The 23,443-nt window shown below is 40.1% G+C and overlaps 1 protein-coding gene across 3 annotated transcripts in view; it reads left to right on the top strand.

Annotated features, from left to right (window-relative positions):
* The window catches only part of itsn2b (intersectin 2b), a 33,582-nt gene extending 20,691 nt beyond the window's left edge, over nucleotides 1–12,891 (top strand). For 2 of the 3 annotated variants that reach the window (XM_026293014.1, XM_026293013.2), the window contains exons 19-40: nucleotides 223–344; nucleotides 488–736; nucleotides 856–1,049; nucleotides 2,275–2,330; nucleotides 2,562–2,722; nucleotides 2,924–2,954; nucleotides 3,066–3,187; nucleotides 3,860–3,956; nucleotides 4,087–4,281; nucleotides 6,675–6,796; nucleotides 6,958–7,064; nucleotides 7,159–7,342; nucleotides 7,733–7,831; nucleotides 8,051–8,134; nucleotides 8,277–8,360; nucleotides 8,505–8,567; nucleotides 8,739–8,888; nucleotides 9,013–9,131; nucleotides 9,219–9,301; nucleotides 9,936–10,019; nucleotides 10,376–10,549; nucleotides 11,463–12,891. In XM_026293014.1, the coding sequence (XP_026148799.1) occupies nucleotides 223–344; nucleotides 488–736; nucleotides 856–1,049; nucleotides 2,275–2,330; nucleotides 2,562–2,722; nucleotides 2,924–2,954; nucleotides 3,066–3,187; nucleotides 3,860–3,956; nucleotides 4,087–4,281; nucleotides 6,675–6,796; nucleotides 6,958–7,064; nucleotides 7,159–7,342; nucleotides 7,733–7,831; nucleotides 8,051–8,134; nucleotides 8,277–8,360; nucleotides 8,505–8,567; nucleotides 8,739–8,888; nucleotides 9,013–9,131; nucleotides 9,219–9,301; nucleotides 9,936–10,019; nucleotides 10,376–10,549; nucleotides 11,463–11,611 (2,729 nt within the window). In that variant the 3' untranslated portion in view covers nucleotides 11,612–12,891. Of the gene's footprint in view, nucleotides 1–222; nucleotides 345–487; nucleotides 737–855; nucleotides 1,050–2,274; nucleotides 2,331–2,561; nucleotides 2,723–2,923; nucleotides 2,955–3,065; nucleotides 3,188–3,859; nucleotides 3,957–4,086; nucleotides 4,282–6,674; nucleotides 6,797–6,957; nucleotides 7,065–7,158; nucleotides 7,343–7,732; nucleotides 7,832–8,050; nucleotides 8,135–8,276; nucleotides 8,361–8,504; nucleotides 8,568–8,738; nucleotides 8,889–9,012; nucleotides 9,132–9,218; nucleotides 9,302–9,935; nucleotides 10,022–10,375; nucleotides 10,550–11,462 lie in introns of those variants that run through there. The other variant, XM_026293015.2, reaches the window with a different exon arrangement.
* Nucleotides 12,892–23,443: the final 10,552 nt, after the last annotated feature.

The raw sequence follows: 23,443 nt of genomic DNA, 5'->3' as shown, positions 1-23,443 counted from the left end.
TTTGTTTACTACTTAATTCCATATATGTTCTTGCATAGTTTGGAGCTCTTTAATATTAATGTACAATGTTTAAAATATTAAAAAGAAAGAAAAAGTTGTCCAAACTTTTGACTGGTGTACATTTTCACAGTTACCTAAACTTCTCTGTAGCCCCTTTCTGTCTTTAATGTGTCTTAAAAGCACTGTTGATGCTCAAATATGATCCTTGATGTTGTGCTTTAGGCAAACAACCCAGGGCCACACAACACAGAAAGTCAGCAACTCTCACATCCTTTAAAGCGCTTTACCCATTCACTGCACGGAACAATGAAGAGCTCAGCTTCAATGAAGAAGATTTGATTGAGGTAAACTCTAGACAGCTTATTATTTTTACAATGTCTATTTCCTGTTGTCATGCCATTTTATTTTTTTTTTAATAATTTGGGTTAGAGATGGGATTGTTTGTCTTTCTTTGCCTTCCTCAAACATTTTCTCCCTTTCCTGTCAGGTTGATGAGGCAACAGAGCGGGAGGAGGGATGGCTTTATGGCAGCAGACAGGGGAAGATGGGCTGGTTTCCAGAGAGCTATGTCGAGAGACTGGCCCCATTGGACACAGCTAGTAGTAATACTACTGCTGCTGTTCTGCTCCATTCGCAACTTTCCAATGTCCTTGAGGCTGCCAAGGCAGCAGGGACAAAGTCTGCCTTTACACCGACACACTCTCCAAATGCTGCATCGTCTGAGATACAAGGACAGGTAAGAGGTTAGGTTATTATAAAGTAGGTGGTTTTATTGTTGTACCACCTACTCACCTATGAATACTACATGTACAAACACCCAGATACTCACTGTCATCATCCCTTTGCCTCTGTCAGCAAGTGGTGGGTAACCTGCTCGCCCAGGCCCTGTGTTCGTGGACAGCAAAGACAGACAACCATCTGAACTTCAATAAGGATGATGTTATTCATGTGCTGGAGCAGCAGGAGAACTGGTGGCTGGGAGAGCTAAATGGTGAACGGGGCTGGTTCCCTAAGACATATGTGATACTACTGGAGGAAGAGAGATCAGAGTAAGTTCTTATGCAGATAATTCAACTAGTTGGAGGGCACACTTTGACTCTTGGTTTTAAAAAAAAAAAAAGGAGCTTTCCATACCAACCAAACAAGGAGATTCACAAACAGCTTATTTTGTAGCCTTATGAATGCTTTTTTTAAATCAGTGAAAGCAAGCATCAAACACATGATGGTGTGAATGTGTTTGAGTGTTTCTACAGGTGTGGTAACCATTGCAATATTCTAGGTCAGGGGTGGACAACCTTTTTGAAGTGCTGTGCCATTATATTTTTTGCATGGCAATCACTGTGCCATTTTACTGGGGTATTCTGGGTCGGGGTGGATGGGGGCGTTGCTGTCAGCAGTGCATCTAGGGGTAATTATTGGTGCTGCGTGTAATGACTGAAATGGAGTCTGACCAATGTTAGCATGAAGAGTGACTGAATTGCGTCCAAGAAGCCGGAACCTAACGATAAGCGTCATTTGCCTGGTAACAGCATATAACAAATGCCGTCTGACTGGTAGAATTAAAATCCCGGACATTTCGGGGTGAGTTTGAAATTCCGGCTGGAAGCTTTTTTATGGCCTCAAAAAGAGGACAAGTCCAGAAAAAAAGAGTACTTTTACGGCTTGGCGTGCTGTGGGTTTTCTCTCAGCGTTGTGGCAACGCGTGCCTTAGGTTGCCGACCCCTGTTCTAGGTATTAGGTCACAGAAATTATTTCTTCCTTCCAAAGGAATGTGACAGTCTCACACAAACCACACTGCAGCTTTGAAATATATGAATATATACATTAAAATTCCATCTGGCATTGTAGCAGATTGTTGTCAAAGACGAAGCTGAACCTGAAAATGAAATTTTTGATTTACCAGTGAATTGAGTGCTCATTTCAGCCATCGCCTCTGATCATGAGGTTTGGCTAGAGACCAAAAAAATGAAACTGCAGGTTAAGTAGCCCACAGTAGAAACCCTGCTCCTTTGTTTTGAATGTAGCTAGTTAAAGTTTCTCGACCTCTATGACTTATGATATTCCAAGCACAGACTGATTTTCAAAATTTAGCCTCACTCTAAAGGTACACAGGGATTAATACCCCTCATCTCATTTAAGAACACCCTACATTTCCCAGGAGGTGGAGAACATGGCTGGGGAAAAGCATTTCGGCACTGCTTTGTTTATGTAGACTGTTGGAAGATGATGGATAGAATACGGATGTATGGTAATGTAGTCTTTCTGTATTTGTAGCATAAAGAGCCCACCTCCTGATGCTTCAGAGTCTAGCGACGGCCTGCAACTTGAAGGTACAGTAAAAGTGAATCTAAAATAGCAGCCCAATGTTGTGATCTTCATTGACTCTCTATATTTACCTCAAAAGTAAATAAAGTTCCTGTTAATTTGTGTCCACCTATCTAGATAAGAGATGCCTTACAATGGCAGGTGCAGGCTATTTATATGGCAGATTTATGTGTGCAGTTTTGTTGCATGCTACCTGACCATTGCTGCTTATGTTCATATATGCTTTTCCTTTCCAGAATACATAGCACTGTACACATATGAGTCTCCAGCGGCTGGTGATCTGACGTTTAGAGAGGGAGATGTGATCTTGGTGAGCAAGAGAGAGGGAGAGTGGTGGAAAGGCTCCATAGGTGACCGCATAGGCATCTTCCCCGGCACCTATGTCAAACTTGCAGATGTAAGAACACTTAACATATATTGACATATAAGTGAAGAATTAGAATTATTATTACTGTATTGAATTGAATTACTGTATTGATGTTTGTTGTGATTTTGTATTGCATTATGTTTAAAGGCATTCCTCTTAAATTAATTGTTATATTAAGTAACTCCCTGTGCTTCTTCTAAAAATTAAAAATGATATGAATGTATTTTACAGACATCAAGCGTATCTGTGAAAAAGAAGCCAGGTAAGTTCACTTGTCCGATCTTCCTTTTTCCTATCTGACTCTTACAAGAATGCAAACCCAGGTTTTGCAGTTTACTCACATCAAAGTTAAATTTGTGTCTTTTGTGCACAGAGATTGCCAAGGTGATTAGGACTCACTCCTCTACTGGCCCCGAGCAGCTGAATCTGGAAAATGGCCAACTCATCCTCATCCTTGGCAAGAATGCGTCTGGGTGGTGGCTTGGAGAGCTGCAGGTCAGTGTTTTACCGCTGCTCATGCATGTTTGTGGTGGTCCATAGTCCTGTACAACAGGCAACCACGGAACGTCTGTAGTTCTGTTCATCAGCACTCATCTCAGCTTTTTGTGCTTTAGCAACCCTGGTGCCATGTCAGCGTAATATACCAGCAGTTTACTTGTGACCTTAGCCAGCATTTCTGCCCCAAAACATTGTGGTCTGAGCCATTCATTCTTTCCCTTCAGTAGCTGTACTGGTTAAAGTGTTGGAAGTTATTGCTCCACCAATAAGACTTTAAAAAGCATTAGTTAATTATGATACCTGGCATAGCTCTGGTAACTTTTTAATCGAGGACCACGTTAATGTTAGTAACCTCCTTTTACAATGGTGCCATGGCCAACTGCGAATAAAAAAAAAATACATTTGGACTATATGGTCCTGCAGCTAATTAAATATATGATTCTGTCTCTGGAGCACAGGTGATTTTTTTTTTTTTTTTTTTTTTTTTTTTTTTTTTTTGTGTGTAATATTTAGCAGTTTAGAATATTTAGAGTTGGGTCTGAAGTCAAACAAGCTGTAATGCAAACCAAAAGGAGATGTCATGCCTTTGCTATGTATACTTTGTAACTGCCTACAATCCCTGCTCTGTAAACATCCGTATCTATATTTCTTTGTGGTTTCTGATGCTAGGCCCGTGGTAAAAAACGCCAGAAGGGTTGGTTCCCCGCTTCTCATGTCACCATATTGGGATCCAACAGCGGCAAGTCCACACCAGCACCCCAGCCAGGTATCACACACGTTCTGCAGACCAGAGTTGCAGAGAATATAAATGCAGTACAATTTATACAATAATGTTGTGATAAATTAATAGGGTGTATAAAAATAACTCACATATATTCTGTGTGCTTCTGTTTCAGTGTGTCAGGTGATCGCCATATACGACTACACTGCTGCTAATGAGGATGAGATGAGTTTCTCCAAAGGTCAGCTGATCAATGTTCTAGACAAGAACAACCCTGATTGGTGGAAAGGAGAGCTTAATGGGGAAACCGGCTTGTTCCCCACTAATTATGTCAAGATGACCACAGCTGATTATGACCCCAGCCAGCAGTGTAAGGAAATCTCTTAAATACTATATCATCAATATACAGTACATGAAAGAAAATATAAAAATATGTTTCAAACAGATGTGCTCTTCATCCATGTTGCTTCAAACCTCTGTAAATAACTAATCCTTATCATCTATACAGACTACTAAATCTGCCATCACTGGTATAGTTTCACCCACTCATCACTTTATCTGTGTATCCTACTGTATCTTCTCACTGACTATTGCACCTTGTTTTGTTTTTCTCACTTCAATCTCGCCCTTCTTTCCCAATCTGTATTTCTCCTTCCCTCTCCATTCCTTGGCTTCTGTCTTTTTCTCCTTCTAGGGTGGTAAAAAAAAGTCTTGTTCCTCCCTCCACCTCCTCCTCTCCTCCTCCTGACTTCAGAGACCCACTATTACACTCTGTTCTGATGCGGTGGAGTGTCTGGACTCCCTGTCTACTAACTTCTGTTGTTTTGTGTGTGTTTCTTAGAGAGAGATAGAAAGAGAATGCAACAGAGAAGATTTAGTCTGTGAAATGAAAACAGTGAACTTGAACTTGAAATTTTTCTTAGAATTAAATTAGAATCTAACGTGGAAAGCAAGCAAAAAAGAAATTGTCTGATTCATCTCTACTAAACAGAGGTTTGGAGATGGAGGAATTTTTCACTTTCACTGTTTAACAATTTTTGCAGTGGGCTTTGGTATATGCCTTTGAAAACCTTGTGTTTCACTTAACTTGGACACAGTTGGCACAAATGGGAATGTACAGTTTCTCCTCCATTTAGCCGTAAGCCATAACTGGGTCAACTGGTATCACTATCAGAAGGAAGAAGCTTTGAATTGAAGTGGAGGCACTTTTCACCATATGGATAACCGGTTAACTATTAACTAAATGCTGTTTTTCTGCTGCTCTAACTGTTCTTGTTTTTGTGCAGAAAGTAAATGCATGTATGCTCAGTGTTCACTACAGATTGCACGGTGAAAAAAAACATGAGTAATCATCATTCTTAAAGCTGTGGTTATATTTCCTGGTCAACAATCAAAACCTAAGGAAGCAAATGAAGAATGCTGTAAAACAGAATAATCCCAATATAAGCAACACATACTGCTGCTAAAGCATTTGCCACTTTTTTCTTTCATTTTAAGGTGGAGGTTACCTGAGTCAATTTATCATTAACCTCCCTTGGATTTCGAGTGAAGGGCTGCAAACTATGTGAACCACACAGTCAGGGATCTGCATTAAGAATTAAATTTTACTTTGAATTAATATATAGAGAACATTAGTGGTACAATATATTTTCTGACTGTGAAAAATAAAGATTGAAAACAACACTTTTAGTGTTGTTTAATGAAATATATTTGGTCAGATGGACTGTGTGTGTGTGTGTATGCTTTGTATTCAGTGTTTATATTGTCAACACAAGATAAATGATTAAGATGAATAGATATATTCAACCTTTTCTCAAAGTTAAACATCCCCCTATTCATCAAAATTAGACAAAATTCCTTCTTAGTCCTAAAGGTTTCTTATTAAGTTATTTGTATTTGTTTTTCTTTTGTTAATGTTTCATTTAGTGTTGGCTAAATTTCTTCCTTAACTGCAGTAATATTAGGTTTATTTAGTTATATCTAGCCTATCTAAACATTCTCCAAGAAAACTTTCCCCAATTTTTTCAGCTTATTTCAGTGGAAGAAATTATGGCAAACTAGGGAGGGAAAGTAAGCTTTTTCCACTCTGGACATGGATCTAAGAATCCCCCTTGCTGTTTTGGTACAAACAGATTTGGTCTAGAAAAAAAAAATTAGTCTGATGTGGCAGAGAAAGCAAGAGGGACAAGACATAAGAAACGGAGTACAATTAGACTTTGAATAATCACAACAGAAAACAGACAGCCAACTAAAATACATAGAGGGATAGATTCAGAACAGTAATGATGACTTTTCAGAGAAGATTTCATTTTTTAAACCTTTGGAATGAGACAGAGGATGAGGGTGAAGTCGGAAAGGGAGATGAAAGAGAGCGGTCAGAGAGGGTGCAAGGGTCACATTGTATGGGATCCTCGCAATCCACTAAAAGACACAAAATATCAGGTGAGTGTGTGTGTGTGTGTGTGTGTGTGCTAATGTACTCTTTCATTCCCACCTCTTATTCTTTATCCTTCGCATTTCTGAGAGCTTTAGTAATATGCACACAGACGTGAGACAATAAAATAACTTCCTTTTGTGTCATGTCCAAACCACCAGCAGGAGGCAGTAAATGCGGAACTATAGGGTCTCTGGTTTATGCAAAGAGACACCAAACACCACAAACAAACTTTGTGGTGGTGTTTGTAGAAAAAGTCATAGTGGTTCAATTTTTTTTTTTTTTTTTATGTAACACAAAACCCCTTGTGTGCTTTTTCCCTCCTGCAGGGTGTGCAGACCTGAAAAGCCTGGACTCACTGAGCCCCCAGGAGAAGAAGAGGCAGGGTTATATCCATGAGTTGCTAGAGTCTGAGGAGAGATATGTAGAAGACTTACAGATAGTGCTGGAGGTGATTCACACACATGCTGCTGAATAACTCATGTTAAAACTATTTGTTCGGTTTCTGTTGTTATGAGAATGAGATGTAGGACCACAGTCTTTTGATGTAACAGTGTGTGTACAACCTCTGACACTTTTACTCCTTACTTGTGTGTATGTGCCTGTGTGTAGGTTTTCTATAAACCTATGTTGGAGTCAGGCCGACTGAATGAAGCAGAGATGGCCATGATCTTTGTCAACTGGAAAGACCTCCTGGCTTGCAACACTAAATTTCTCAAGTAAATGTCACACAGAGAGAATCAATGGGATCCATGCAGTCGTCCCCAGCTGCTTGTGTTTATATATTGTTTGTATGTTTCTTCATGTTTACAGGGCCCTCCGTGTTCGAAAGAAGATGGGTGGGGAGAACATGCCGGTGCAGATGATTGGGGATATTCTGGCTGCGGAGCTGTCCCACATGCAGCCCTACATCCGCTTCTGCTCCTGCCAGATCAATGGAGCCACACTGCTCCAGAATCGTACCGACAATGAGCCAGACTTTAAGAACTTCCTCAAGGTAGCAGGGAGATGAGAATGAAAGAGCAGTGACTAGGAAACTGTATGTGTTTCTTGAGCATCAAAAAGATGGAATTGTTCATATTTTGGAGCCATTATCATGTTGATATGTACAAACCAGGATTTCGATGTCCCTGTGTATTCCATTTAAATATCAGGTCTAATAATTCCAGTTTGGAGTCCTGATCAGTTGCTTTCTGTAGTCCTTTTACTTACAGTATGTTGTCCATTTATTTTGTTTATTTTGTTGTCCATCTATTTCTCTAAGTTGCGAGCAGTGTTTTAAAATTGTAACATTTGACCAAAGCCCTCTAATTCACTGCATTTGTTAACATGAAAATAGGAAAAGATTCTTTATGTATTTGTTAATGTTGTTTTTTAATCCCATCAGAAAATTGCCACAGACTACAGGTGTAAAGGTATGCCACTGTCAAGCTTCTTGTTGAAACCCATGCAGAGGATCACACGCTACCCACTGCACATCAAAAATGTAAGCCATCATGTTCAGCAGCATGTCTGCACTCCTTATTATGTGGCTCAAATGTTGAGCTTGCAGTGTCGAACCGCGAAAGAAATCATGTTATGCCTTTTCAGTTCTTGTTTGTGGGAGTAATTAACTTTTTGTGTGTGTGTGTGTGTGTGTGTGTGTGTGTGTGTGCGTGCGTGTGCGTGTGCGTGTGTGTGCGTGCGTGCGTGCGTGCGTGTTTAGATCCTGGAGTGCACTGCAGAGGGCCATGCTGATCAGGGCCCTCTGAAAGAAGCTCTGGAGAGGGCAGAGGAACTCTGTCAACAGGTTCATTTGTTTATTGATTCCTTCATTGATGACCTCACTCATTACTTTAATTTCATTTTAAGACTTGTTTTTTTTATTGTTGTGGGTAAAGCACATCTTTATTTAAATGATGTTTTTGTACTGAACGATTATTTTTGACCAGGTTAATGAGGGTGTGAGAGAAAAGGAGAACTCTGACAGACTTGAATGGATTCAGAATCATGTGCAGTGTGATGGTGCTGTGGAGGTATTGAACTTTCTAATTAACTCACAGTTCACTATTAGTTAAGTTAGTTTAACCTAGTATAGGGAGTTTCTGACAGAACATTTTTCATAATTCCTAATCCTGATAAACATGAAAATCCTGAAAATGTTTACCTTTTCCCCACAGCACCTGGTCTTTAACTCTCTTACCAACTGTTTGGGCCCTAGGAAACTACTCCACAGTGGTAAGGTGAGTAACACTGCAGTCTTTCTGTAACTGCGGTAAAACACCCTGGATACTAGGTCAGTGAATATCACTTGGCCAGATACCAGGATGTTGTGGTATCATATTACAGTCCTTACATCATAGAGACATACCAGGAAAATACTCAAAAAACATCTTTCATTTCTTTCTTTCCAGATGTACAAGGCAAAGAGCAACAAGGAGCTTTGGGCTTTCCTCTTTAATGACTTCCTACTTCTGACTCATGCAGCTAAGCAGTTCACTTCGTCTGGGCCCGATAAACTGTTCAGCAACAAGAACAACGTACAGCTCAAGATGTACAAGCCGGTAAGAAACAAGCCAAGTGCAAATGTCTTTCTTTGAGGTGGTGGCCCACTTCTTTTTTTTTTTTTTTAGCTACATTTTAATAAACATGCATTTGCAGTGTAGTTTGTCACTTTGTTTCCCTCAGCCTGTGCTCTTAAATGAAGTTCTGGTGAAGCTGCCAGATCCTTCCAGTGATGAGCCCATCTTTCATATCTCACACATCGATAGAGTCTACATACTCAGGACTGACAACATCAATGAACGGTGGCTGCATGCATATACTTACAGACATATACTGTATAGAGCTGATGTGTTTGACAGACTGTGTACTGACTCTGGTCGCGTTTTCAGCACAGCGTGGGTTCAGAAGATCAAGGCGGCGTCTGAAGAATTCATTGAGACAGAAAAGAAAAAAAGGGAAAAGGCTTATCAAGGTTTGCTTCTAGACTCACAGCCATACTAAAATATTTAATAATAATAATTTCCTTTTATTTATTTATTTTATTTTATTTTATCTGTTTAAATATATATAGTTTAAAAGTGTTTTATTGTTTTTACTTTAATTCTACAACTACTTTCATCTTTTTTGTGCACATTAGTCTGAAATTGTTTCTTCAAAGTTTATTTATATAGCACTTTCATCAAAGTGCTTAATGGACTTAAAAAAGCAGATACACAATTATTTCATACAAATTCTGAATAAAAGAATCATCCTTCTAATTTCCACAAAATGTAAATGCTAACTGTTAAAAGCAATGTTTAAGACATTTTAATTAAGATTTAAACTTTGCAGGTTCATTGATTAAACAAGGTTTAGGGGTGAGAATGTTCTAATTTTTAAGGGCTATAGATGTGAATGCCCCTGAAATTTCCCAAGAGACTGTTAGGTAGAACAGGGCAAGATCATGTAGTACTTTACACACAAAAATGAATGATCAAACAGAATGCATTCAGTTTATTGTCAAACAAATATATATCTTTATACAAATAGAATTTTAATGATTTGATATTGATGCTAGCAAATATGATATCTCCGATGAATTCAACTGTGTATCTATATGTTCATAGCTCGATCTGTGAAGGCCAGTGGGATCGGCAGACTCCTTGTTACCATTTTGGAGGCCACTGAGCTCAAGGCTGCAAAACCCAATGGTGAGCATGAATATTTTATACTCATATTATATCCTTAGAGTTCAGAAGGCTAGAAGGCACCCTTCAAATTCTCAGTTATTATTCAAATTGACTTCATAATTCCTGCAGCATGGTCAGATTATTGTAAAACATTTGTATTGAAATAATAACAGCAATATATGTTACTCATGCATTTTTGCCCCCTATCTTCCTTTGCTTGGTCATTGCGCATTCATTGGGTAATCCTGACCAAAATATCCTTATTTTATTTTCACAATTTACTTTCCTCACTTAATATATTTTTACTTTACCGTCTTGGTTATATGCCTTCTTCTTTTCTTTCTCTGCTGTTTTCATCCTCCTCATTGTCCCTCCAGGTAAAAGTAACCCTTACTGTGAAGTGACCATGGGAGCTCAGATCTTCACGTCCAGAACACTCAATGACACTTTGAACCCCAAATGGAACTTCAACTGCCAGTTTCACATCAAAGACCTCTATCAGGATGTCCTCTGCATCACCATTTTTGAAAGAGACCAGTTTTCACCTGATGGTCAGTTACCTGATCATCTCTGCATGTTTCAGCTATTTCATTTTTTGTCCACCTTGCACACTCAATAACTCCTACTGATATATCTTTAAATTGCATAACTCAGTGAGAAAAATGAAACTTGCAGATGAACTAAAATCAGCTCATTTCTAAATTAGAGGACTCCAGTTATTTTTCAGATAGTAGCCCCTTACACATGGGGCCAGAACAGTGACAGTTGAACTTTGGCCCTGAAAAATAACACTTGGCACTAAAAACATAATCTTAACAAAAAAAAATAAAACATTTTTGGCATTGAAACAAGTCTTAATACTGAAAATCATCACAATCTTCTCTTTTGTTGATAGACATTTGTTTTGTTTTTGTTTTTTTCAATGCGAGTAATTTTTTTCAATGACAATGTTATGATTTTTAGTCAATGTCTGTTTTTAATGCCAAATGCCCCTTTTCCATTACAGTTTTAGCACCATACTCGGCTCTGATCTACTCTAATCAGGCATTTTCCATTACAATTGAGTACCGCCTCAATGTGAGCGTGGGTCGTCATAGCTCGGCAGTGCAAACTGCTGTGATGCCAACAAGCAAACGTCCACATTTCCTCGTAGGACAATGGTGTTGCTTTGCGTGTAGTCTTAGCCATTTGCCTCAATAAAGACAAAGAAAAAGGAAAACAAATGGTCAGTGTTGTCTAATTTTAAAAATAGTGGGTTTGATTCTTGTGTCGGACACCGTGCTCATGAGTCAGCTGTCATTGTTCTACCTCCATACTTACACATGGCAGTCTAGCAATGAACATGAATTTGGAGTTGGTAAATTAGATTAGAATCACAGAAGCCTCAATGTGGAAAATTAATATCTGTACAGTAGTTTTAAATTTTCTGCACCAAAAAGACACATGTTTTCTATCTTATATCAGATTTTCTGGGTCGGACAGAGGTTCCTGTGGCAACCATAAAGAAAGAGTTGGAAAACAAGGGACCAGTGACACGACGGCTTCTGCTGCATGAGGTTCCAACAGGAGAAGTTTGGGTCCGCCTCGACCTCCAGCTGTTTGGTGGAAAATAGCCACATAGGACAAACTGAAATAAGAAACTGTCTGCCAGCAAGGCATCCAAATAAAAATAACTAACCAAATACAGAGTGCTGCTTATTGTTACATAATCAAACTAGGATGACTTTTGCCTAAAATAGATTCCTTAAAAAATGTTCCCCGATATGCTTCACCAATTATGCCTTAATATTTTAACATGGACCAGCATTAATAATACCTCTCTTGTCATCTGAATCAACAAGGAATTGACACCAGATGGAAAAGGAAATTTGGACAGTGCAGTAGATTGCACCATTACTATTCTGCTCTGTAGGAGTGAAACAGAAGAACTGTAGTCTAGTGTCTTAAACAGTAAGGTCTCATAAATCTGAGAATCTCCACAGACATAAATCTGAGTCCACGGCTATATCTGTAAAACAAAGGTTCAGTACTCCTGTCTAGACTCTCACAGCTCTGTATCAACAGTTGGTTTTTAAGTATTCTGTTAACATATTTTTGCCAAGTATGATCAACCAAGGCAATTTACTTAAGGTAACTAATTCCTCTTAACTTTCATCTTTATATTTTAAGGAGGCTGCAACCGATGGCTTTTGAGAGACCTAAATAACCTGTTTAATCATCATGGATCATCAGCTGTCAGGTTTCTGTATTGTTATCTTGCAGTCACATTAAAGGCCTCATACACAGTAAATAGAAGATGATGGACAGAGTCGTGAAATACGTCAGACAACCTGTACTTCATTAGGTGTGGTCTGACGTCATTTTACTACTGTAGGTGGAAGATCTCAGGATATGTTCTTGGCTGAGTCTGTGTCACTGTACCGATACTGAACACATTTTATTTATCTGTTTGTGTGTGTGTTTCTGTTCTTTTTTTTTTTTTGAAAGTAGAAGTGTAAAGAAACACGTTATATACAAAAACAAATGTCTTTAGCTGAGGACTGTTGTGTTTATGCAACTTTGGAAGTTAACTTAAAGCTTCTGGCCTTAATAAAGTTCTGTCTTTTAGTCTTTTAAAGTATGTCAGTTTGATTTCATTGGGGTAGTTTAGGTCCCAAAACCAGCTCAGGCCAAGTAATCCTCTGGAAGTACACAATTATTTACTGTAGAAGGTGTGTTGACAAACAGTATTTTCTCACTAGTTTTTTTTATTGTTTTGTTTTGTTTTTTTGGGCTGTATATGCCTCTGCTGTGCCAGACACAATTTAAGTGTAATTTCCCAGTTCAATGTTGCCCTTTATACATCTGCCATTGTAACTGCTGTTACAAGCTATAAATTTATGTCATATGTTGACTTTTCGGGGTCTCCTGTCTTGTTTTTACTCATCCATCAGTTTCTTTTCTAACTCTTGAGCACTTGCTGGTAATCTGAAGTGGATAATGAAAAGGTGTTTATTTATTAATTTATGCATGTGACTATCCAAAGGTTTAGAGCCGCTAATAAGTTGGTATGAACTGATTTTCTTTTTAACATGCAATTTCAAATGTTTAAAATGTGTTAATTAGAGATGTGGTCATACTGTTTGGAAGGGATGACTTTCTGCGATTTTTACTGTAAGTAGACTATTTCCATAGTATTTGTGTTAGCCCTGCTGTTGTGCTTTTGTGTTCTATTAATGTATCCTGTTCAATCAGATGAACTTTTTAAGTCTTGTAATAATTTAGATGTTTTGTTTTTTTTAAATTTGTGGAAACTGTGCAAAGAGACTGGACTACCGTTCCTCATCTGTGTAAGATGTTAGTTTGTCCTTTGTTTTACATTTTCTTTTCCATAGTCTTCTGCATCGACTGCTGCTGTGCTGAATGGCCTCTGTAAAACAGACTGCCTGTTCACAGCTGATCAGCCTAGGGTCTGAAACCTGCTGTTTGTATTCACTTTGGCCTCTATGTTGCACTGTCTTAAACAGGGTTTCTTAAGTCAAATTAAAGACATTAAAAAAAGAATAAATTTCCAAATTATTGACTGGTCAAGGAACAGTGACATCTAATGCTGCAAGCTTTAAGCACACAACCTCCTTCAGCAATAACACCTTTAAACCACAACTATTACAACTGAGACTGAGGCTTTATGTAATTTATGTAAAAAAAAAACTAGGTTGTCTGGGTAACACAGCTTGATACACACTACTTTAGCTAGTGTATGTAATAACCATTATGCCACTATTTTCAATTAATCCAGAAAACAACTTTGCAGGTAAATTATTTTACCTTGAGTGAATGCACTGTAATCATAATGCAATCCTTTTTATTAAAAACAAAGAAATTTGAGAGCTAGTTTATTTTGACCAGTGCATTCTATATTTGCTATTACTTAAAATATGAATTATTAGTTAAATAGTAGCAAAACTTCAAACTTCCAAGAAAATTAAAACTAAACACTGGCATAAGTAATATTTATTTTTGGGATTTCATTTTATTTTTCATTTGTATCTGTTTGCGTCCAGCCACAGAGTCAGTGGAGGCCAGTGTGAAGTAGTCAGTGCTCACCAATAGACCTAATTTAGGCTTTGTTCACCCTCCATTCCCTCTGGGTGCACAAGAGTAAAAGCCTTTATGTAACTATGCTGAGTAGTTCTGTGAGGTGCTAGCAGCAATGCACACAGCTGCATAACTCAACATGACACTGATAGCAATGACTCAATGCTGTGAGGCTACATTGATAGAACTAAATATTATAGACTAAGTATCTCACATGCAGCTGAACTGTTGTGAGAATATACGTGTGTATATATATATATATATATACATATACATACATACACACACACACTGATAGAACTAAAAATTACAGACTTCTGAAGTCCACCAGCCACTGAGCATTGTTATGTGATGTTTCCTTCTCCCATATGTTCTTTCAGTATTGTTCTGTCTCCAGCCTTGGTGGTTCTGCTTTTACTTTTTTACTTTGCCAGTGAGAGTACACTTTGGATGGCTCAATGGAGAACATCTGGTTTATTCTCCTTGCTTCTATTTCTCTGGTGTACCTCTTGAGGTGGGTGGCCTGGGCTGTGAGTCTTTGTCAGTTTCCAAGTCCTGAGGTATGGACAGCTTGTTGTATTATTTGGGTAAGCTTTTCAGTCATCATACCTTTCTGCAATTCTGATAGCTGGCCTACTTCTCTCTGTGCTGCATTGATCTTGTTTTCCAACCTCTTTCTCGATGGACAATACTGCTTCTTATAGCAGTTCATCTTGTTCATATCATAGCCAAGCAACTTAAGGATCACTGTTGCGGCAGTGTATATCAGCTTGATGGTCTCAGTGATAGCCGCCAGGATTGTTTGTAGTGCAGATTTCACGTTTCTTAGCAGACCTTCGGAAGGTACTTCACTTGGTCGTTTGTCTGTCTATATGTGGCCCTGTGATGGACCTGTGACCTGTCCAGGATGTACCCCTGCCTTTCACCCAAAAGAGAGCTGGGATAGGCTCCAGCTGATCCCTGGGACCCTGGATAAGCGGGGATGCAGGTGGATGGATGGATGGATGGATGGATGGATGGATGGATGGACAGAGAGAGAGAAAGCTTTTTAGTATCCATCACCTCTTTGTTTTGGTTGTTGGTTTCACAACTTTACTGTTCTGATTCACTCTAATGATGTTTTCAGCATTCTACATTACCTGACCAGCAAAGAAGTGGTGACAAAACCAACAGCTAGCTTGTGAACATAGTGAAGCAAAATATTTCATTCAGTAATTGGTGGAGACCAAAAGAGAGGTAAAAGAGAAGGACTACAGCACATAAATGAATCACATAATCAGAAACACAAATCCAAATGAGTAATTTATTCATCAGTAATAATAATTATGTAGCTCCATAATGGTTTGATAACTTATATTAATTATAATATATTAGAGGACCTGCTGGAGTCTATACTCCAAAGTCATGTGATGACAGCAACTTGGTTAATATTTGTTCTGGGAAAATTAATAACAAGCCAGAAGTGTGGCCCTGTTAACACTACTGCCTAAAAGAAAAAATATATTTTACCTTAATGAAAACAGATTTGAGTGACACTATTTCTCTTTTACTATTTTAATTGTGTGGCCCTTTAAATAGCTTTCATAATCAAATTATAAGATCATTTTCATATAATTTTAATTGCTTTTCTTACATCAAATGTAGAGGTTCTGTTTAGAAGACAAAAATAATGAGAAATGGGAGAAACAGAAACAAAGAGAATGAGTCATTGTGTAAAACAAAAGTGCAGCAAAGTAGAAAGAAAGTAGTTGGTATAGGATAAAAGGAGAGAAAGGATAAAAACAGAGGGAAATAAACACATATGGAGACCCAGAAAGAAGTATAGAGGGAGAATAACGTGCAGGGAGAATCAGTCTGAGAAGCCCTCAGTTCCACTTGACTCACTCATGGGAATAATTTGATTATCATCACATGAACGACTGTCTTATGTAACACACACATACAAACACACGTGCGTGCACGCACAAACACACACACAGCAACAACAACAGCAAGACTCAAAAATAATGTAGGGTCTGTGTTCTGACCAAAAACCACTGAGCAATGATGGCCTGTAGCAACAAAGAGTAAACGAGGGTCCACATCACAACTCACAACATGGACATGTAAAGAAGGGTAGATTTTTTTAGTTATCAGTTGGAAGAATTGATACTCCACTAAAATTAAATTAGTTCCCTAAACTCTAAACTGTGATTTGAGCACTGGCAAAACAGTCTTATTTTACAAAGCTATGCTATGAGATTTCTTCTAAAGTGCTAAATTTGCATTTGGTGTTTCTTACCAAAGTGCATTATGGGGTAAAACATGCTTTAAAGGCATATTCAACTGACAACTGAATTTTCCCAAACCTGATTTTTTCCCTTCTTGTTTCCATACTCAAGATGGTGCGGCCAGTCGCCGTCTTGGCTGCTTTGCTAAGACTGTGCCATCTGTATTTTATGCTGTTTTACTTTCTACTTTTACTGTTCCTTCACTGGCATTGACCACTTATGACTTTATAACACTACTCAAGATTAGAAACAGCAACAATTACCTTTTTTCTGATGCAACGAAAAACTCCTGTACCTGGCTACAAGAGATCCTCTGTGCGTCAGGTGCAAACAATGATGAGAGACCCCCAAAGAGACATAGTAAGAAACAGCAGGGAAAGTGCACTGGAGTTTTGGAACGGTCTATGAGCAAAGGCAAGCAGCCCTTCTCTGCCCAGTATTCTGCTTGCTAATGTTCAATCCTTGGGCAGCAAGCTTGGGCAGCAAGCTTGGGCTTGTCCCTTAAGAGACTTAAGGGGAAGAGTGGGGGATAGGGGATGAGCATAGTATATCTGTAAAGGAGCTGTTCCGTGATGTGATCTGTCGGGACCTCGACTGTAGGGGTCGTGATGACCGAGTGGATGTGTCACGGTGGACCAGTGTAACGGGGCCTGAACTGTACAGAGTCATAGCAGACCATTACGAGGCGTGCGCGAGTGACTATTTTTATGAGAGTGTGTGAGGACAATGAGCGCATCGCTGCACAGCCCAGTCATGAGAATTGGTCCTCCCACCCCTTTCCCATCACGCATAGCGAATGTGAGCTATGGTTTAAAGGTTCTTTATTCAATGGCGCGATTGGTAGGGGCTGCAGGGAGTGTATAGCAAGATCGACGAAGCCTTCAAGCTCTGATACCTCCAGCTCTGCCTCCTGTCTTTTTCTCAGTGCCACTGTCTCTAAACCATACAACATTGTTGGTCTCACCACTGTCTTGTACACCTTTCCTTTCATTCTTGCTGACACTCTTGTCACACATCACACCTGACACTTTCCTCCACCCGTTCCAACCTGCTTGCACACATCTCTTCACTTCTTTTCCACACTCTCCGTTGCTCTGGGCTGTTGACCCTAGGTAAGGGAAAATCCTCCAACTTCTTCACCTCTACTCCCTGTAACCTCACCGTTCTACTTGAGTCCCTCTCATTTACACACATGTACTCTGTTTTACTGTGGCTAACCTTCATTCCTCTCTTTTCCAGAGCAAACCTCCACCTCTCTACATTTTCCGCAAGATTGATTGAGGGCTCCTGTGCTTCACAGAAGCTTGCTATGTCAATCTTTATTGAATAAACGGCGAAATCAACCATAGGACAAGGGTTTTATGGATATACAATACTTGATGTTTCAGTACATGTATGAAGTAACACGACAGTAAAGGTAAGAACTAGCGTTTTTCCAATATTTGTACTCTTGTTAAACATTAAGAATGCATTGGGTTGTGTCAGGAAGGGCATCCGATGTAAAATTTAAGCCAAATCAAACGTGGAGGGGCTATACATTATTCTGCTTTAATCTTGAGGCAGCGTGGGAAACGTATCCCTGATCAAGAAAGGGAATGCGAGGTTGGAGGCATGGTTTCGTACCCCGCTCCAGTGCACCGTTAACATGATCTGTTATGCAGTGTTTGATTGAATCATTGAGATATCAAACAGACAAGTGTTGGTCGACTATTACTAAACCACAGTACAACACACCATACCATGAACACCATTGAATTGACTTGTAAAGTGAGAAGGATAATTAGTAAGGAAGTTGATTTTGTGGGGGTGCTGCCATGTGACCAGCTGACCAGGCTCAAAATATCACAATGTCCTGCTACATCGATTGTAAACACTGACCCCTCGTACCTACCTGTGTCACGTTCTGAGGGGTTAAAATTATTTCTGGACCAATAATGCGCTCACTCTGGTGCTCAAGGTTCAGAAAAGACTTTAACTAGGACTTGAAACAGAAACAAGAAAGATGGAAACCTGGGGATGTGAGGGTGTGAACAGAAAGGACAAGACCACATGAACTAAAGGGTACAAGACATGGGACATACACACACTGGGGTCACACAGGTCCACAAGAACTGGGGAACAAGACAGGGGTTCAAAACACACCAGACTACCAAGGGACATAAAACATGTAAGGGAACACAAACATGAAGTAAGGGGGAACAAGACTTGAGGGTCTGGGTCACAAACTGAGGGGACTCTCCAGACCAGAGGGAAACATGAACAAGAAAGGGAACGAGGCATGAACATGAGCTCAAACACAAGGGAACAAGACATGAAAGTCTGGGTTACACACACATTAAGGGAGACTCACCAGACCACAAGAAAACATGAACAAGGCAGACAGGGACACCAGAGAAACAAGACATGAACAAAGGGGACAAAGCATGAGTTGCAAAACATGAGCACAAGGGAGACAACGCATGAACAAAGGGAATTAACATGAACAGGGTAACAAGACAAAACCTGAACACAAGAGGAACTAGACCAACACGCAAGACATGGTGAGAACACACACAAAAGAAAGCCAGAACAACTTAACTTAAACTTGGGAAAACAAAAGGGCAATCCATGATCAAAAAGAGTCCAAAAAAACCAGGAAAACAAGCAGAGTTGAACGTGGCAAAAAATCCAGCAATCAAGGCATGGAACATAGGTTTCTCAACAGAGCTCAAAACGGTGTCTTAACAAACAACCTGGCAAAGAAACTGTGAATGAACAAAGGAATATAAACAGAAAGACCAAACAAGGAACAGGTGAAACAAATCAGAATAATCAGGTCAATGTAAAGTGAAACAAAATGAAACAAAACCAGATCCTGTCATGATCCTTTCAAAATAAAAGAGACAGGAAGTCAAAAAAAATGCAGATCATGACAACCTGGTGAGCAGTGGCTGGCTATATGTTTTACAGTCGAATGGCAAGCATGGTTTTTTGACAGCTACAGTCATTTGCCAGACAGTTTTCAGCCTTATATAAGCAACTTTCTCCTGAAAAATTCCAGCAGTCATATGAAGGACAGAGTAAGTTGAAATGTGAAGGACAGAGTAAGTGGAAATGTGAAGGACAGCAGTATATTGAGGTATGAAGGACAGCAGTATGTTGAAGATGAAAGACTGTGGAAGGTAGAAAATAAGGAAGTGGAAGTGATAGATTTGACACATGTCTATTGGACAAAGACTGCTGCTGTTGCCTCTGTTCTACTCTCCCCTACCTAGAAAGAACTTTTTACAGGAAACACTGCTCACATCTCTCTGGCAAAACCTGTTGACTGGAGTTGGAAAGACTTGCACCGCTGGTTGCAGAGCTTGCTGGTCCTCGAGGACTTTCAATCAACAGAATCAGAATCAGATTCTAGGACAGAGTACAGTAAGAAGGGTGAGGCACATCAGTTGTGCAAGCTTGTAGAACAGTTGAGCTCATTAATAGCCAGAACACTGCTAATGCTGCAGCCTTTACCATCACAGAAACTAGTTTACTACCAGAGCTTGAGCAAATTCCAAAATCTCTCTGGGCAGCCCATAAATATGATGTAGGCCTTGTAAAAAATGCAGAGCCTCTGATAGTACATCTAAAATCAGAGTACAGGCCTTGTAAAAAGAGTACCCTTTAAAACAGGAAGCCATCGATGGTATAAAGCCTGTGTTCAATTTTTTGTTAAAAGCTGGCATAATAATTCCATGTGAGAATTCTCCAGAGCGCACTCCCATTTTTCCAGTTAAAAAGATAAGAGACCAACTGAATGGTGCTTTGTGCAAGATTTACAGGCGGTGAATGCAGCCGTCCACCCCCGAGCGCCAGAAGTAAGTAATCCTCAAACCATCTTGTCCTTGGTATCAGTAGTAGATTTGTACACAGGGACAGCCAGTACTGGTTTGCCTTTTCATTTGAAGGAAAGATTTACACCTGGACCAGATGTCCTCAAGGTTACTCTGAAAGTCCGAGTTACTTTCATCAGACTCTCAGTAGAAGCTTTCAAGACCTTTATTTACCTGCTCAGCATTACTACAGTATGTAGATGATTTGCTGATTTGTAGTCCATCTGAAGAAGCATGCAAAATAGATACAGTGCACCTGCCAAAACATCTTGCAGAAAATGGCCATAAAGTAAGTCTTTCCAAACTGCAGTTTGTACAACAAAAGGTGACATATCTGGGTCACATCATCACCCCAGAAGGAAAGATAATGTCACGAAAAAGAATTGCTGCAGTTCAAAAGGTTCCTAAGCCAATTACAAAAAAACAAATGAGTTTTCTTGGCGTGACATCATTTTGCAGACAGTGGATCCCAAACTATTCGCTGCGTGAAGCTCCCCTGTGTGCTATGGTGCATGGCAAACAACTCTCTGCACATGACAATATCATGTGGACTCGTGAAGGAGAAGAGGCCTTTCTGTATTTAAAGGCAGCACTCACCGTAGCTCCCACACTGGGTCTGCCTAATCTTAACTTAACCTTCACTCAGTTTGTCGACCAGAAGGACAGTTACATGACGTCTGTGTTATGCCAACCTCACGGCGGAAAACTACGACCTGTTGCTTATTTCTCGTCAAAGCTGGATCCAGTAGCAACAGGGCTTCCTCTCTGTCTGAGAGCTGTCGCTGCAGCAGAGTTCTAGCATCATGTGATTTTGTTGGCTATTCTGATCTAACATTGATGGTTCCACATGCTGTTGCACACATACTGCACACACAGAAAAGACAACACAGTGCTGGTTAAGATATCACACTATTTTGCTATTTTGACATCACCGTCAAAAGGTGTAACGTGCTAAACCCTGCAACTCTTCTTCCCACAGAAAATGATGTAGATGCTCATAACTGCACTGAGGTGTTGGAAACCATCTGTACTCCCAGACCTGATCTTGCAGACACACCAATCTTGAAAGCAGAGATGGAGTTATTTGTTGATGGCTCTGCTTCCCGTGATGTCAAAACAGGCAAAAATCAAGTAGGGTTTGCAGTTGTCACAAAACACAGTGTTATTTCTAGTGGCAAATCTCCCTCTCATCAGTCTGCACAGGCTGCTGAACTAATTGCTCTTACTGAAGCCTGTAAATTGGCCAAAGATAAAACAGTAAACATTTACACTGACTCGCGTTATGCTTTTGGTGTTGTCCATGATTATGGTTGTCTGTGGAGACAGATGGGGTTTCCTCACATCAGCTGGAACACCCATTGCACATCATGCTCTTGTTTCAGCTCTGTTAGATGTCATCCTGTTGCTTAAACAAATTTCATTTATGAAATGTGAAGCTCACACTAACAAAAAGGATCCCATTTCTACAGGAAACTCAGCAGCAAACGCCACGATGGATCAGATGTTTCACCTCACTCAACTTTCTCTTTCACAGGAACTCAACCTACAGGCTGACTTGTCAACCATGCAGTCAACAGCAAATATATCAGAAAAGAATGTGTGAAAAAACTCTGGCACAAAATTACAAAAAGGCATATGGCTTGGCCCAGACAACAAACCTTGTTTACCTAAAGCTTATTTCCATCTCTATGCAGAGCTTGTTCATGGTAAAGATTATGCATCCAAAGGAGGGATGTGTACATATGTTAATACCCAGGTTTGACATGGATCCAAGCATTACCACTGGTGCTATTTGTTGAGTTCGCATATAACTTACCCTGGTCCGTTTGATGAGGAAGTACACAAAGACGTCTGGAGTGGTTCAGCTGATTATAGGTTTTATTTAAAACTATACAGTGCGCTCTGGAGATCAACCCTCATGGGACACACGGAGAGATCTGAACTATAGGGGAAAACTATAGGATAGATATAGCTGATGGCCACCGCCCCACATACCAGTACTTTTCCACAAAAGGAATTTTGACCATTACCTTATATGGTGTTGTTTTTCCCTTTTGTCTCCCCTCATAGTAAAGACATAGTGAAGAGCGGTGACCCTATCACGTGTCCAAAACATACAGGAGTACACTTTACACAGTATGCTGCATACTAGTCACAAAAAGTGTGTCTGCATTCCCACAATTCCCCCTTTTGGGCTCTCCTAAGAGCCCACCCCCACTATGGAAATGTCAAAATTTGATATCCCCCTTTTGATCTCCCCTAGGAGATCACACATCAATAGGCCTCAGTATGGCAACATCACTATTTACATCATCAGGATTCGTAGCCAATAAAGGCATGAGGACCTTCGGGTCCTGCCCCTATTGCGGATGAAATTACCCGAAGCGCCAGGGATCTCATACAGGGAATGCAACAACACCCACATGTGACCAGTATGCCTACAAAAACAGAAACCGAAACCAATAATGACATAATAAGATTTTTCCACTGACCGAACATACCCATCATCCATTCCTCCCTTGGATTATTGATACCCGAGTGTTCATGCATAGTTTGTGAAAGTGTGCGCAGCCCTTCCAAAGCCTTAGAAACCGACCCATCTGGTGCCGTATTGTTGGGAATGAAAGTGCAACACATGTCACCGAACACTGCGCATACACCTCCCTTCTCGGCCAACAACATATCCAGCGCCATACGATTTTGAACTGACATCAGGGAGGTAGGACCGGCTTGCTCCGCCAACCCCTCTACCGCATCCCTGGTCAAATTAGCCAATCAGAGTACATTATAATGCACATAATTAATGCGGTCAACGTTTTTACTCGGAGTTATAGAAAAAAGAGCCGAAATAATCGGGAGATTTTCAAAACCTGCTGCAATTTGGTCCACCAATTTATATTCGTTAGGCACCCCTCGTGGCACTCCGATCGCATCAATATACGTAGGAGAACCTACAGAAAGATCAAAATATTGAGAAGTGACCTCCCGTTTAGACAAAACATGGCGTCGGCGTCGCGCGGTCAATGCTGGTGGGCTAACCCCCGGCCCTGAAGAGACCAAACGATTTCCCACCAGCACCAATGGCGCACGAAGTCGCACCATTGCACATATCCCTACACCAGCAGGGGGAAGACGAACGAGAAGACGTCGGCCACCACAATAATAATATAAACCTGCTCGTGCCCATGAACCGAGGACAGATCCACTCATGGTATGGTTACACCATTCCCATGGGATCTGTCCC

The sequence above is a fragment of the Mastacembelus armatus genome, chromosome 3 (assembly GCF_900324485.2).
Source record: "Mastacembelus armatus chromosome 3, fMasArm1.2, whole genome shotgun sequence".
Classification (NCBI taxonomy): Eukaryota; Metazoa; Chordata; class Actinopteri; order Synbranchiformes; family Mastacembelidae; genus Mastacembelus; species Mastacembelus armatus.
The sequence above is the reverse complement of the archived record's forward strand: the minus strand, read 5'-3'. Positions and strand labels throughout refer to the sequence as shown.